General features: G+C 46.5%; 1 protein-coding gene across 2 annotated transcripts in view; it reads right to left on the minus strand.

Annotated features, from left to right (window-relative positions):
- Positions 1-16,644, minus strand: part of IGDCC4 (immunoglobulin superfamily DCC subclass member 4) — a 155,028-nt gene extending 138,384 nt beyond the window's left edge. The window contains exon 1 of one of the 2 annotated variants that reach the window (XM_069766359.1): positions 16,336-16,644. In XM_069766359.1, coding sequence (XP_069622460.1) covers positions 16,336-16,405 — 70 coding nt within the window. In that variant the 5' untranslated portion in view covers positions 16,406-16,644. The remainder of the gene's footprint in view (positions 1-16,335) is intronic. The other variant, XM_069766360.1, reaches the window with a different exon arrangement.
- Between the last annotated feature and the right edge of the window lie 304 nt (positions 16,645-16,948).

Raw genomic sequence — 16,948 nt, forward strand, 5'->3', positions numbered from 1 at the left:
CTGTATGTGTATGTTAAGCATACAGTGGGTAAAACAAGTATTGAACAAGTCATTCATTTTCTAAGTAAATATATTTCTAAAGGTACTATTGACATTAAATTATCACTAGATGTCGGTAACAACCCATTAAATCCACACAGGCAAAGATATAAAGAAATCAAACCATAGATGTCCATAAAATAAGTTATGTGTAATAATGAAAAATGATCCAGGGGAAAAGTATTGAACACGTGAAGAAAGAAAGGTGAAAAAGCCATGGAAAGTCACACCACCAGCTGAAATCTATCGGTAATTAGAAAACAATCCTGCCACTTAAAAAAAGCAAGAAATATCTCATGATGGGTAAAACCAGTGACTTGTCTCAAGACTTTTGCAACCCTATTGTTGCAAAATATACTGATAGCACTTGGTTACAGAAGAATATCTAAAGTACTGAAGGCTCCAGTGAGCACGGTAGGGGCCATAATCTGGAAGTGGAAAAGATTCATTTCACCATTGACCAGCCCCAAAAGGTGCTCCCCTTTTTTCAGAGAGGAGTGGATAGAACTATGAGAAGAGTTGTCCAAGAGCCAATGACCACCTGTGGAGAGCTATAGAAAGACCTGAAATCAGCAGGTACAATTGTTTCAAAGAAAACTATAAGTAATGCACTCAGCCTCCATTGCCTGTATGCAAGCTCACCACACAAGACTCCATTGCTGAATAAAAACATGTTCAAGCGCGTCTAAAGTTAGCTCAACAACATTTAGACAAGCCTTTGAAATATTGGTTGAATATTGTCTGGTCAGATGAGACCAAAATTGTACTCTTTGGATGCCATAATAAAATCACCATGTTTGGAGGCCAAAAGGCACTGCACATCACCCCCAAAACACCATACCAATAGTGAAGTTTGGAGGTGGGAACATCATGGTGTGGGGCTGTTTTTCAGCATTCGGCACTGGAAAACTTTCTAGAATTGAAGGAAGGATGAATGGACAATTGTACTGAGACATTCTTGATAAAAATCTGCTGCCATCTACCCGATGATGAAGATGGTTTCAGCAGGACAATGACCCTAACTGCCAAGGAAACTCTCAGTTGGTTTCAAAGTAAGAAAAAAAAGTTGCTAGAATGGCCCACCAATCACCTGACCAGAATCCAACAGGAGATTTATGGAAGGAACTAAAGTTCAGAGTTCATAGAAGGAGCCCAGGGAAATTTCTGGATTTAAAGAGTGTTTGTAAGAATGAACACACATATATACGTTGTAGCATGGCTAAAGGGTGTGTAGTCGATGGGAGGTATGTGCCACATAAGTGCCTTGTTGCTGTAATGTAGCCCGGAATATTGCGTTGTTTTATATAACCATATGTTTGTGTTTCAGGACCTGTGGTGATGTCAGACCACATGGCTAATCATGTGATAGATTACTGGGTGTGGTTAGTCCTATATAAGACTGGCTAATCCTTTACACAGCAGATATGTGTGGAGGTGAAACCCTCCTGAGTGGGTTACGGCTTCAGGACTGAGCCGGATGAACTGGACACTTGTTTTCCTTTGCCTGAACCAAAGGCTATTTTGCTTTCTGTTGTTTTGCCACATGGTTTATGAAGCAATAAACCCAGTGAACTTTAAAGGAACACGTCTCCTGAGTGTCAGCCGTCGCAGCTGAGTGAGTGAAATCCCTACAATTGGTGGAGACCTGCGAGCAGCGTTCCCAGCGGAGACGTGAGTTTATTTTTGAATGTCCTGGGTCAAGGCTGTTGCAAGCCAGCAAGCATTGCCGGAGAAAATGGAGGACCTGCTGAAACACTTGGTACAGCAGGAGCAAAGGCAGCAAGAGACCAACAGGCTGTTGATGCAGCAGATACAACAGAGCCAGCAGCAGATACAACAGAGCCAGCAGGAGCAACGGCAGCAGATGCAGCAAAGCCAGCAGGAGCAACGGCAGCAGTTACAACAGAGCCAGCAGGAGCATCAGCAGCAGATGCAGCTTCTGGCAACCGCCATCCAGGGCAAGGCGAGCGCCCCAACCCCAGGTTTGGCTGATGACACCCACGTCCGGAAGACGGTAAGACGTGCATTGCAGAAAATGACTCCCGGGGATGATGTTGAGGCCTTCCTGACGGTGTTTGAGAGGGTCGCTGAGAGGGAAAAACTTCCGCCAGAGCAGTGGGCAGAGGTACTTGCGCCATACCTGACGGGAGAACCCCAGAAGGCGTACTATGATTTGACCTTGCAGGATGCCAAAGAGTATCACAAATTGAAAGCCGAGATTCTCGCACGTCTGGGGGTGACACTGACTGTCAGGGCACAGCGAGTTCACTCCTGGGGCTATCACCGGGACAAACCACCTCGTTCCCAAATGTTTGATCTGTTGCACCTGGTCCAGAAATGGCTGCAGCCAGAGACCTCTGCGCCTGCACAGATGGTAGAACGGGTGATGATGGATCGGTTTGTCCATTCCCTCCCGAGGCCTATACAGTCTTGGGTTGCCCAGGGTGATCCCCAGAATGCCGACGAGCTGATCGGACTGGTTGAGAGATACCAAGGGTTGGAAGGCTCCTTTGGGAGGCAGCCCATGCCATACTGGGGGTCCCAGAGGGCAGCTGAGTCCCAAAAAGGGGTGGTGCGTCCAAGGTCACAAAGGGCGGGGGAGGTGGTGCCCAAGGTCCCCACGGGTGATGTTATTTGTTGGAGGTGCCACAAGCCAGGACATATAGCTGCCCGTTGTTCCCAAGCCACTGAGCAGATGGACTGCAGCATGGGACGCCGTTGTTCATACTATGCGTATCCAGTCTGTAGTGTGAACTCTCCATCCAACGAGGGACCTCAAGCGTGTCCCGTAAAGGTGAACGGTCGAGCAGTAACGGCACTGTTAGACTCGGGGAGCCTAGTGACCCTGGTGAGGGCCACTTTTCCTCTTCATCTGCTCCCAGGAAAGAAGGTCGGAGTGCGGTGCATACATGGTGATGCAAAGGACTACCCTATGGCCAGGGTGGACATTGAAACGGCATGTGGCACTGAATCCCACATAGTCGGCGTAGTTCAGGACTTGTTGCACCCTATAATTATTGGCCGGGATTTCTGTTTGTTTTGGGATTTGTGGGGAAAGGGTTCTGAGCTCCCTGGCAGGGAACCAGTGAACCCTGGAACGGTATCGCCACACCCAGAGGCAGACAGCTTTCCTTTTTGTGTTCTGGTTGGGGATGAGGAGGAAGTATCCCCTACATCTGACATTCTGGAGTTAGAGGTTACCGGTGAAAATTTTGGGACTGCCCAACATAGGGACCCCACTCTGAAGGAAGCCTTTAATAATGTCACAGTTATTGATGGGGTGGTACAGGAGCCGGGGGCAGACAAAAGATTTCCCCATTTTCTGTTGAGGGGGGAATTGTTGTACCGGGTCACGAAAATAAGGGAGGAGTTGGTAGAGCAGTTGATAGTGCCGGGTCCGTATAGACGGAAAGTGTTGGACATGGCCCATTCACACATCTTGGGTGGACACCTAGGGGTGGAAAAAACGCAGGAACGGGTTGTGCAGAGGTTCTATTGGCCTGGGTGTCACCGGGAAATAGTGAACTATTGCAGGTCCTGCCCTACATGTCAGCTAACTGCTCCTACTCCTCATTTCCGGAACCCCCTTGTGCCACTGCCCATTATTGAGGTACCGTTCGAGAGAATTGCCATGGACTTGGTCGGTCCCTTAGTTAAATCAGCTCGGGGCCATCAGTATATATTAGTCATCCTGGACTATGCCACACGCTATCCTGAGGCAATTCCCTTGAGGAATTCTTCCTCAAAGAGCATAGCCCGCGAGTTGGTCCATGTCTTTTCCCGGACAGGTCTGCCAAAGGAGATCCTGACTGACCAGGGTACACCTTTCATGAGCAAGGTGATGAGGGAGTTATGCAAAGCCCTGAAGATCTCCCAGTTGAGGACCTCGGTGTACCATCCCCAGTCAGATGGTCTTGTTGAGAGGTTTAACAAGACTCTAAAGAGCATGCTGAGAAAAGCTATAGAGAAAGACGGTAGAGACTGGGATTGTCTCTTACCCTATCTGATGTTTTCCATTCGTGAAGTTCCACAGGCCTCCACAGGGTTCTCACCGTTTGAGCTTCTATATGGCCGACATCCACGAGGACTCCTGGATATAGCCAAGGAAACCTGGGAAGCCGAAGTCACGCCCCACAGAAGCGTCATTGAGCATGTGGCCCTGATGCAGCAGAGGATTGCAAAGGTGATGCCTATCGTGAAAGAACACCTTCTCCAAGCACAAGAAGCTCAAGCCAGGGTCTACAACCGGTCTGCAAGAGTGAGGCAGTTCAATTCGGGAGACCGAGTTCTGGTGTTAGTTCCAACGGTGGAAAGCAAGTTCTTGGCCAAATGGCAAGGGCCATATGAGGTTGTCGAGAAACTTGGTGAGGTAAATTATAAAATTCACCAACCAGGAAGACGGAAACCATTCCAAGTTTACCATGTCAACCTCATCAAGCCGTGGCAAGATAGAGAGCCGACAGTTACTCCGTCATTGTTAAGCAACCCAGAAGGTGAGGTTGGAGCGGTTACTATAGCAGAGACGCTATCGAAAACCCAGAAACAGCAGTGCCGGGAGTTACTCCAGAAAAACAGGGACCTGTTTTCAGAATTGCCAGGATACACGAAGGTCATAGAGCACGAGGTCCTAACAGAGCCCCATGTGCGGGTGAATGTGAAACCTTATCGTATTCCTGAGGCTCGTCGAGAAGTTATCTCCAAGGAAGTGGAGCGTATGTTGAGGCTTGGAGTCATTGAGGAATCCAAGAGCGGTTGGTCAAGCCCAATTGTCCTGGTCCCAAAACCTGATGGAGAGTGGAGGTTTTGCAACGACTATCGGAAGTTGAATGAGGTCTCCAAGTTCAACGCTTATCCCATGCCCCGTATTGATGAGCTCATCGAAAGGCTTGGGCACGCCAGATATATATCCACCTTGGATCTGACAAAGGGGTATTGGCAGATCCCCATGGCGCAGGAAGCCAAGGAGAAGACAGCCTTTTCGACACCTGATGGATGCTTCCAGTATGCCCGGATGCCGTTTGGCCTACAGGGAGCTCCGGCGACCTTCCAGAGGGCTATGGATAGAGTTCTTGCACCCCATAAGGCCTACGCTGCTGCGTACCTAGATGATATCGTCATCTTTAGCCCGGACTGGGAGAGTCATCTGGAGAAAGTCCAAGCGGTGTTGGATGCTATAAGAGAGGCCGGATTTACTATAAACCCAAAGAAGTGTGCCTTGGGTAAAGAAGAAGCTAAGTACCTTGGATACATAGTGGGTCACGGAGAAATAAAACCCCAAATCAGTAAAGTGGAGGCAATTCAAACGTGGCCAAAACCAGTTTCCAAGAAGCAAGTTAAAGCCTTCCTGGGAATCGTGGGATATTACAGGAGGTTCATCCCAAACTTCGCCACGATGGCTGCGCCTCTGACTGACCTGCTAAAAGGGACAAAACCAGTAATGGTTAAGTGGTCCGAAGAAACAGAGTCAGCCTTCCAAGAAATGAAAAACGCTTTGTGTAAGCAACCCGTTCTGATGGCCCCAAACTTCAAGAAAGAGTTTATTCTTCAGACAGATGCCTCAGATGTTGGGGTGGGAGCAGTCCTTTCCCAAGAACTACATGGGGAGGAGCATCCTGTTCTCTATCTGAGTAGGAAGCTGTCCTCATCTGAAAAGAACTACTCAGTCGTTGAGAAGGAGTGCTTGGCCATAAAATGGGCAGTGGACACATTACGGTACTATCTGCTGGGACGTAAATTTAGACTGATATCCGACCATGCCCCACTTAGGTGGATGAGGGAAACGAAGGGTAGAAATGCTAGGGTCACCCGTTGGTTCTTATCCCTGCAGGACTTCAGTTTCCATGTGGAACATCGGGCCGGAAAGCTGCACGGTAATGCGGATGCCCTATCAAGAATCCCTTGTTTAGTGGGAGAAAGTGCCAAGCCCCACGGCTTTAGGCAGAGGGGGGAGGTATGTAGCATGGCTAAAGGGTGTGTAGTCGATGGGAGGTATGTGCCACATAAGTGCCTTGTTGCTGTAATGTAGCCCGGAATATTGCGTTGTTTTATATAACCATATGTTTGTGTTTCAGGACCTGTGGTGATGTCAGACCACATGGCTAATCATGTGATAGATTACTGGGTGTGGTTAGTCCTATATAAGACTGGCTAATCCTTTACACAGCAGATATGTGTGGAGGTGAAACCCTCCTGAGTGGGTTACGGCTTCAGGACTGAGCCGGATGAACTGGACACTTGTTTTCCTTTGCCTGAACCAAAGGCTATTTTGCTTTCTGTTGTTTTGCCACATGGTTTATGAAGCAATAAACCCAGTGAACTTTAAAGGAACACGTCTCCTGAGTGTCAGCCGTCGCAGCTGAGTGAGTGAAATCCCTACAACGTACATAAGCTATATACATGATACACACATCTATGCGTGTTATGTGTATGTGTGCATATCTTTTGTATCTATCTGTAATGTTAACTTCTATACCTGCCATACATACTTTCATACATCTTATCATCTTTGTTAAATTCTTAATTAAAAATGGAAACACACACAGAGGCTGAAATTAGAGCAGATTTAATGGGGTATTCCAGCAAAGAGCATTTCTTCTCACTGAGTGTACCAGTCCATAGAAGACCCCACCACCACCACAATGGGGCCCAGACCCCAAAATTAACATACATCAACTTAAGGTATCTACTATATAATTGTCTAAGGGTCACTTCCATCTTTCTGTCTGTCCTTCTGTCTGTCTGTCTGTCTGTCTGTCTGTCTGTCCTGGAAATCCCGACTCTTTGATTGGTCGAGGCCGCGTCTCTGATTGACACTTCTATATTGATCAGTCCTCCTGACACTTCTATATTGATCAGTCCTCCTGACACTTCTATATTGATCAGTCCTCCTGACACTTCTATATTGATCAGTCCTCCTGACACTTCTATATTGATCAGTCCTCCTGATACCTCTATATTGATCAGTCCTCCTGACACTTCTATATTGATCAGTCCTCCTGACACTTCTATATTGATCAGTCCTCCTGACACTTCTATATTGATCAGTCCTCCTGACATTCTATATTGATCAGTCCTCCTGACACCTCTATATTGATTAGTCCTCCTGACACTTCTATATTGATCAGTCCTCCTGACACTTCTATATTGATCAGTCCTCCTGACACTTCTATATTGATCAGTCCTCCTGATACCTCTATATTGATCAGTCCTCCTGACACTTCTGTATTGATCAGTCCTCCTGACACTTCTATATTGATCAGTCCTCCTGATACCTCTATATTGATCAGTCCTCCTGACACTTCTGTATTGATCAGTCCTCCTGACACTTCTATATTGATCAGTCCTCCTGACACTTCTATATTGATCAGTCCTCCTGACACTTCTATATTGATCAGTCCTCCTGATACCTCTATATTGATCAGTCCTCCTGACACTTCTATATTGATCAGTCCTCCTGACACTTCTATATTGATCAGTCCTCCTGACACTTCTATATTGATCAGTCCTCCTGACACTTCTATATTGATCAGTCCTCCTGATACCTCTATATTGATCAGTCCTCCTGACACTTCTATATTGATCAGTCCTCCTGACACTTCTATATTGATCAGTCCTCCTGACACTTCTATATTGATCAGTCCTCCTGACACTTCTATATTGATCAGTCCTCCTGATACCTCTATATTGATCAGTCCTCCTGACACTTCTATATTGATCAGTCCTCCTGACACTTCTATATTGATCAGTCCTCCTGACACTTCTGTATTGATCAGTCCTCCTGACACTTCTATATTGATCAGTCCTCCTGACACTTCTATATTGATCAGTCCTCCTGACACTTCTATATTGATCAGTCCTCCTGACACTTCTATATTGATCAGTCCTCCTGACATTCTATATTGATCAGTCCTCCTGATACCTCTATATTGATCAGTCCTCCTGACACTTCTGTATTCATCAGTCCTCCTGACATTTTATATTGATCAGTCCTCCTGACACCTCTATATTGATAAATCCTCCTGACACTTCTATATTGATCAGTCCTCCTGACATTCTATATTGATCAGTCCTCCTGACACTTCTATATTGATCAGTCCTCCTGACACTTCTATATTGATCAGTCCTCCTGATACCTCTATATTGATCAGTCCTCCTGACATTCTATATTGATCAGTCCTCCTGACACCTCTATATTGATAAATCCTCCTGACACTTCTGTATTGATCATTCCTCCTGACACTTCTGTATTGATCAGTCCTCCTGACACTTCTATATTGATCAGTCCTCCTGACACTTCTATATTGATCAGTCCTCCTGACACTTCTATATTGATCAGTCCTCCTGACACTTCTATATTGATCAGTCCTCCTGATACCTCTGTATTGATCAGTCCTCCTGACACTTCTATATTGATCAGTCCTCCTGACACTTCTATATCGATCAGTCCTCCTGACACTTCTATATTGATCAGTCCTCCTGATACCTCTATATTGATCAGTCCTCCTGACACTTCTATATTGATCAGTCCTCCTGATACCTCCATATTGATCAGTCCTCCTGACACTTCTATATTGATCAGTCCTCCTGACACTTCTATATTGATCAGTCCTCCTGATACCTCCATATTGATCAGTCCTCCTGACACTTCTATATTGATCAGTCCTCCTGACACTTCTATATTGATCAGTCCTCCCGACACCTCTATATTGATCAGTCCTCCTGACATTCTATATTGATCAGTCCTCCTGACACTTCTATATTGATCAGTCCTCCTGACACCTCTATATTGATCAGTCCTCCTGACATTCTATATTGATCAGGCCTCCTGACACTTCTATATTGATCAGTCCTCCTGACACTTCTATATTGATCAGTCCTCCTGACACTTCTATATTGATCAGTCCTCCTGATCTATATATATAATTGTCTAAGGGTTTTTCCGTCTGTCTTTCTGTCTGTCTGTCTGTCTGTCTGTCTTTCTGTCTGTCCTGGAAATCCCACGTCTCTGATTGGTCGAGGCCGCCAGGCCTCGACCAATCAGCGACGGGCACAGCATGGCTATGATGATGTCATAAAGGTTGCCTCGACCAATCAGCGACGGGCACAGTCTGCTGCGAATTCGCCTCGACCAATCAGCGACGGGCACAGTATCGACGTAGATGTCATAATGGTTGCCATGGCGACGATGATGTCATAAAGGTTGCCTCGACCAATCAGCGACGGGCACAATCTGCCGAGAATTCTGGAATCATCATTGTCCATATACTACGGGGACATGCATATTCTAGAATACCCGATGCGTGTATTCTAACGCATCGGGTATTCTAGAATATGCTATTCTCTGCTATTCTCACCCTCCGTAGTCCGCCGAGCCGCACGCGCCTGCCGCCATCTTCCATTCCCGGCGATGCATTGCGAAATTACCCAGAAGACTTAGCGGTCTCGCGAGACCGCTAAGTCATCTGGGTAATTTTTCAATGCATCCTGTGAATGGAAGATGGCGGCAGCCGCGCGCGTATCGCCGGAGCTTCGCTGGATCCCAGGGGTGATTAACTACTAGATTGTGGCCCGATTCTAACGCATCGGGTATTCTAGAATATGCATGTCCCCGTAGTATATGGACAATGATGATTCCAGAATTCGCGGCAGACTGTGCCCGTCGCTGATTGGTCGAGGCAACCTTTATGACATCATCGTCGCCATGGCAACCATTATGACATCTACGTCGATACTGTGCCAGTCGCTGATTGGTCGAGGCAAATTCGCGGCAGACTGTGCCCATCGCTGATTGGTCGAGGCAACCTTTATGACATCATCGTCGCCATGCTGTGCCTGTCGCTGATTGGTCGAGGCCTGGCGGCCTCGACCAATCAGAGACGCGGAATTTCCAGGACAGACAGACAGACGGAAAAACCCTTAGACAATTATATATATAGATTTTTTATTTTAATTATTTTTTTAACAGGGATATGGTGCCCACACTGCTGTATATGACGTGGGCTGTGTTATATACCGCGTGGCTGCTATATACTACATAGGCAGTGTTATATACTCCGTGGGCTGTGTGATATACTCCGTGGGCTGTGCTATATACTGCGTGGGCTGTGCTATATACTGCGTGGCTACTGTTATATACTGCGTGGGCAGTGTTATATACTACGTGGCTGCTATATACTGCGTGGGCAGTGTTATATACTACGTGGCTGCTATATACTGCGTGGGCTGTGCTATACAGTGGGGCAAAAAAGTATTTAGTCAGTCAGCAATAGTGCAAGTTCCACCACTTAAAAAGATGAGAGGCGTCTGTAATTTACATCATAGGTAGACCTCAACTATGGGAGACAAACTGAGAAAAAAAAATCCAGAAAATCATATTGTCTGTTTTTTTAACATTTTATTTGCATATTATGGTGGAAAATAAGTATTTGGTCAGAAACAAACAATCAAGATTTCTGGCTCTCACAGACCTGTAACTTCTTCTTTAAAGGGAACCTGTCACCTGAATTTGGCGGGACTGGTTTTGGGTCATATGGGCGGAGTTTTTGGGTGTTTGATTCACCCTTTCCTTACCCGCTGGCTGCATGCTGGCTGCAATATTGGATTGAAGTTTATTCTCTGTCCTCCATAGTACACGCCTGCACAAGGCAAGATTGCTTTGCGCAGGCATGTACTACGGAGGACAGAGAATGAACTTCAATCCAATATTGCAGCCAGCATGCAGCCAGCGGGTAAGGAAAGGGTGAATCAAACACCCAAAAACTTCGCCCATATGACCCAAAACCAGTCCCGCCAAATTCAGGTGACAGAGTCCCTTTAAGAGTCTCCTCTTTCCTCCACTCATTACCTGTAGTAATGGCACCTGTTTAAACTTGTTATCAGTATAAAAAGACACCTGTGCACACCCTCAAACAGTCTGACTCCAAACTCCCCTATGGTGAAGACAAAAGAGCTGTCAAAGGACACCAGAAACAAAATTGTAGCCCTGCACCAGGCTGGGAAGACTGAATCTGCAATAGCCAACCAGCTTGGAGTGAAGAAATCAACAGTGGGAGCAAGAATTAGAAAATGGAAGACATACAAGACCACTGATAATCTCCCTCGATCTGGGGCTCCACGCAAAATCCCACCCCGTGGGGTCAGAATGATCACAAGAACGGTGAGCAAAAATTCCAGAACCACACGGGAGGACCTAGTGAATGAACTGCAGAGAGCTGGGACCAATGTAACAAGGCCTACCATAAGTAACACACTACGCCACCATGGACTCAGATCCTGCAGTGCCAGACGTGTCCCACTACTTAAGCCAGTACATGTCTGGGCCCGTCTGAAGTTTGCTAGAGGGCATTTGGATGATCCAGAGGAGTTTTGGGAGAATGTCCTATGGTCTGATGAAACCAAACTGAAACTGTTTGGTAGAAACACAACTTGTCGTGTTTGGCGGAAAAAGAATACTGAGTTGCATCCATCAAACACCATACCTATTGTAAAGCATGGAGGTGGAAACATCATGCTTTGGGGCTGTTTCTCTGCAAAGGGGCCAGGACGACTGATCCGGGTACATGAAAGAATGAATGGGGCCATGTATCGTGAGATTTTGAGTGCAAACTTCCTTCCATCAGCAAGGGCATTGAAGATGAAACGTGGCTGGGTCTTTCAACATGACAATGATCCAAAGCACACCGCCAGGGCAACGAAGGAGTGGCTTCGTAAGAAGCATTTCAAGGTCCTGGAGTGGCCTAGCCAGTCTCCAGATCTCAACCCTATAGAAGACCTTTGGAGGGAGTTGAAAGTCCGTGTTGCCAAGCGAAAAGCCAAAAACATCACTGCTCTAGAGGAGATCTGCATGGAGGAATGGGCCAACATACCAACAACAGTGTGTGGCAACCTTGTGAAGACTTACAGAGAACGTTTGACCTCTGTCATTGCCAACAAAGGATATATTACAAAGTATTGAGATGAAATTTTGTTTCTGACCAAATACTTATTTTCCACCATAATATGCAAATAAAATGTAAAAAAAACAGACAATATGATTTTCTGGATTTTTTTTTTCTCGGTTTGTCTCCCATAGTTGAGGTCTACCTATGATGTAAATTACAGACGCCTCTCATCTTTTTTAAGTGGTGGAACTTGCACTATTGCTGACTGACTAAATACTTTTTTGCCCCACTGTATATTACGTGGCCAGTGTTATATACTGCGTGGCCTGTGTTATATACTACGTCACCTGTGTTATATACTGCATGGCTGCTATATACTGCGTGGGCTGTGTTATATAGTACGTGGCTGTGTTATGTACTGCGTGGCCACTGTTATATATTGTGTGGCCTGTATTAACGCATCGGGTATTCTACAATATGTATGTATATAGCAGCCACATAGTATATAGCACAGGCCACGTAGTATTTGTCTGCTATATCCTACATGGCTCCTATATACTACGTGGCCTGTGCTATATACTATGTGGCTGCTATATACATACATAAATACATATTCTAGAATACCCGATGCATTAGAATCGGGCCACCATCTAGTGAGTAATAAATGTTTAAGGCTGGACTACCCCTCTAAATGTTCTCACAACTGACAGTTTGGTACAACAGTATCTAGTCTGGACAGTCTTGTGTAAGGCCCCAATGCACGTTAGATTTTAGTTAATGGTAATAAACTAAAGTGATCATTCATCAGTAGAAATGCCATCAATGAACAATTTATCTGAATCAACTTTCGTCCAGTGAAACAAAGTCGTCCACATTTTAAATTTTCGGTCCGAACATGACCAACGACTAGCTGTGCTGCACTAGGTCTACAGATGAACGACCGTCCATAAAGGACCAACCCAAGAGGACTGGAAGTGGTTACTAACACTGAAAGGAACATTCGCTTCTTACCGCCTCGTCGGGAGTGGAATACCACCGGGAAACCATTGAGCGAACGTTGCAAGGTCTAATTGTTCCTATATGTCCAGGTGACAAAACTATAATGGCAGCAACATGGACTAACGTGTGTATGGCTGTATCGCGCTCTATAATCTATCATCAACTCAAATCTAATGTGTATGGGGGCCCGAAGAATCACTGATATATTATAAAGGTCTACTAGGAAGGGTCTGCCTCTCTCTGCATGACAATTTATAGCACAAAGTCAGATACTTCTGCTTCTCTTCCTTCTCTAAGATTTTGCAACTCGCAAATATATTTGTTAAAAAGGCGATCAATAGTAGTTTTAGCAACGCCCCACTGTGCACTATTAAAGGGAATCTGTCAGGTCATTTTTCCTACCCTACTAATAGCATGCTGAATCATGTCTTGGGCAGCCCTTTCAGGCTAGGTTCACATTGCGTTAGTGGGTGTCCGCTAACAGACTCCGTTACATGGCGCAATTGTCACAATTAACGCTATGTAACGGATCCGTTAGCGCACCCATTGACTGCAATGCGCTAACGGATCGCTAACGCATCGCAAACGTATGCCATTTTTGGCATGCATCTGCGATGTGCCGTTAGTTTTGGACGGACCTCGAACGCTGCTTGCAGCGTTCAGGGTCCGTTCCTCGCTAGCGCAGATCCCTTTTTGGACATTACGTTAGCGCAATCCGTTAGCGTATCCGCTAAACGGATTGCACTAACGCAATGTGAACCTAGCCTTAGGATATGTAACTCTGATTTTTGTACGTTGTCCCGTTGTGTAGCTGTAAGCCCCTGAAAATGTATTGTAGCGCGCCTGCTAGCCAAACATATGCTAATGCCAAATGAATGTTCACCCCTTTCCCCGCCCATAATCCCCACCCACCCCTCTGCACCGACATCACTGATTGGGTGCAGTCAGACTGCTGTCCTACTCGCCGGAGGATCACATCGCAATCCCCGGACTGGCCGTCTGCTCCCCTGATCTGAGCGCAACGGCTGCCTAGACATACACTGTCAGGTCAGGAAAGCACAGGTCAGGTCCAAGGAACCACATGGCTCAATAAAGGCACAACTTTTCTATGATTTTGAAGTACTGTAGCTTTCATAAGATACATAGATAATAGAATGGAAGATAGACAGACAGACAGATAGATAGATAGATAGATAGATAGATAGATAGATAGATAGATAGATAGATAGATAGATAGATAGATGTAACATTTTATATTTCTATATACTGTAGTTATCTGGAAATATCAATAATGTTCTTTACAACAAAAATAATAATAACAAAACACTTCTGTAGTTTGTGAATTGTGTCGTTCTTGTCCATCCAATTTCTGTGATAGATTCAGGAGCCAATCCGTCATTGTGTCAGATCTTAGATCCCGCCATAATTAAGAGGTATCATGTGCTCTGCCTATATATTAATAAATTAACGCGTCAATAGCGCTCTGCCATTATATCAGGTCAATTTCTATAGAAATCTATCAATGCGCTGATAACCCTGTAGTAAATGTGCATGTCCCCGTGTCAGTGGCTCGTCATTACCCTCTGCCATTATATCAGCTTACACATCAATACATCAGTGCCTGCAGAGACAACACAGGGCAATGCCTACAGTCCAGAGTCAGCGCATGGTCGGACCTGGAACACAGGAGCCATTATCACCGTCTGCCATTACAGTGTCCAGCACATCTGCCACATCTGCTCACTGTATACATTACTAGGAGTGTATGGGTCCATGGTGCGGCATCTCGTCACCCCCGTCATTTTATCAGGAGCAGGTCACGGTGCCAGTGGCTTGCGGATACCCCCTGCCATTGTATCATCACCGTGTGTTAATTTATAAGCATGCCTCCGTGCCAGTGTTATCACTACCCATTACTTCACAGGGCTGGATACATGAATATGCCCATAGCTCACCAGAGCTAGAATACACATGACACGTTATACAGCCGGGGTCATGTTCCTGCCTGGGCTAGTCCATCAGTGCACTTCATACAGGACAGACATCGATTACCAGGTCCTTCATATTACAGGGGACAGTGTGATACCGTAACCCTGTGCCATTATATCAGGATCACACGGTATCACCCGCAATGCCACTTATACATGACTATATGACTACATGGATGGATCTGTATCCATCTATCATTGATCTATCATCCATCCATCCCATAGCCCAAAGAGCCAGTGTCATGTAGCACCTGTCCGTCCATCCATCCATCCATCCATCCATCCCATAGAGCCAGTGTCATGTAGCACCTGTCCATCCATCCATCCAATAGAGCCAGTGTCATGTAGCACCTGTCCATCTATCCCATAGAGCCAGTGTCATGTAGCACCTGTCCATCCATCCATCCCATAGAGCCAATGTCATGTAGCACCTGTCCATCCATCCATCCATCCCATAGAGCCAATGTCATGTAGCACCTGTCCATCCATCCATCCATCCATCCCATAGAGCCAGTGCCATGTAGCACCTGTCCATCCATCCATCCATCCATCCATCCATCCAATAGAGCCAGTGCCATGTAGCACCTGTCCATCCATCCATCCATCCATCCAATAGAGCCAGTGCCATGTAGCACCTGTCCATCCATCCATCCATCCATCCAATAGAGCCAGTGTCATGTAGCATGTGTCCATCCATCCCATAGAGCCAGTGCCATGTAGCACCTGTCCATCCATCCATCCATCCATCCAATAGAGCCAGTGTCATGTAGCATGTGTCCATCCATCCCATAGAGCCAATGTCATGTAGCACCTGTCCATCCATCCATCCATCCATCCATCCAATAGAGCCAGTGTCATGTAGCACGTGTCCATCCATCCCATAGAGCCAGTGTCATGTAGCACCTGTCCATCCATCCATCCATCCATCCAATAGAGCCAGTGTCATGTAGCATGTGTCCATCCATCCCATAGAGCCAATGTCATGTAGCACCTGTCCATCCATCCATCCATCCATCCATCCAATAGAGCCAGTGTCATGTAGCACGTGTCCATCCATCCCATAGAGCCAGTGTCATGTAGCACCTGTCCATCCATCCATCCATCCATCCATCCATCCATCCATCCATCCCATAGAGCCAGCGCCATGCAGTTCACACGACTGTATCCATCCCAGTCCTGCACTATGACATGACCAGTGAATGACAACCCCTTGGGTACAGCAGGAGATCCACATGTCTCTTCATGCCTCTGCCCCATGTGATTTACTGCCACTGGCACATTTCTACACTGCAGCAGCCATGGATCCTGATAGTGCACCTTTCTCCATAAGGGTTTGGGAGGAGGCACCATCACCCTCCAGACTGGCTTGGGGGGCAGATTCAGACACCCTCCCCTCTATACCATGAGCAGCCCCAAATCCCAGCACTCACCTCCAGCAGCCACCACCAGCAGCAGGACGCCTCCAGCCCAGTGCAGCCCCCAGAGCAGAGACAGCGCCATGTAGTGCTCAGGATCCCCCCACTGCTCCTCCTGACAGGCTGCCTGCTCCCCTCTCTCACCAGCCCGGGGATGCAGAGAGGGGCTCCCTCTCCCTCCAGTCAGACGCCATCTTGTACAAGTTTTTCTTTTTTTTTAACCCCCTTTCTGCTTATTTAGGCAGCTGGTATCTGAGTGTCCTTCTGCTGCCATCTATTGGTTACTGAGCCAGTCTGAGGACATCTCCACTGTCTCATTCTAACAAAGGGGTCACATGTTTGGGAGAAGCTGCTCCCCACCCCGGCACTAATCACACAGAGCTGGGGGGCAGGCAGGGAAGGCAGACATCAGCTGCCAGGCAGCAAGGGGTTAACCCAGGTTATCAGACAGAATAGCAGCCCCCATATCCATCCCATGGCTTCTGTCCTAAATGGAACCATTTTTGCTAAATGTCAATCGTCGCTTTTCGACACCTGATCGGTCCACGAAATGATTAATAGCAATAATATTTCAATTTCAATTGATTGTGGCCGATGAGGTCTGACGATTCGTCATCCAATACGGACG

The sequence above is a fragment of the Ranitomeya imitator genome, chromosome 4, assembly GCF_032444005.1.
Source record: "Ranitomeya imitator isolate aRanImi1 chromosome 4, aRanImi1.pri, whole genome shotgun sequence".
Lineage (NCBI taxonomy): Eukaryota > Metazoa > Chordata > Amphibia > Anura > Dendrobatidae > Ranitomeya > Ranitomeya imitator.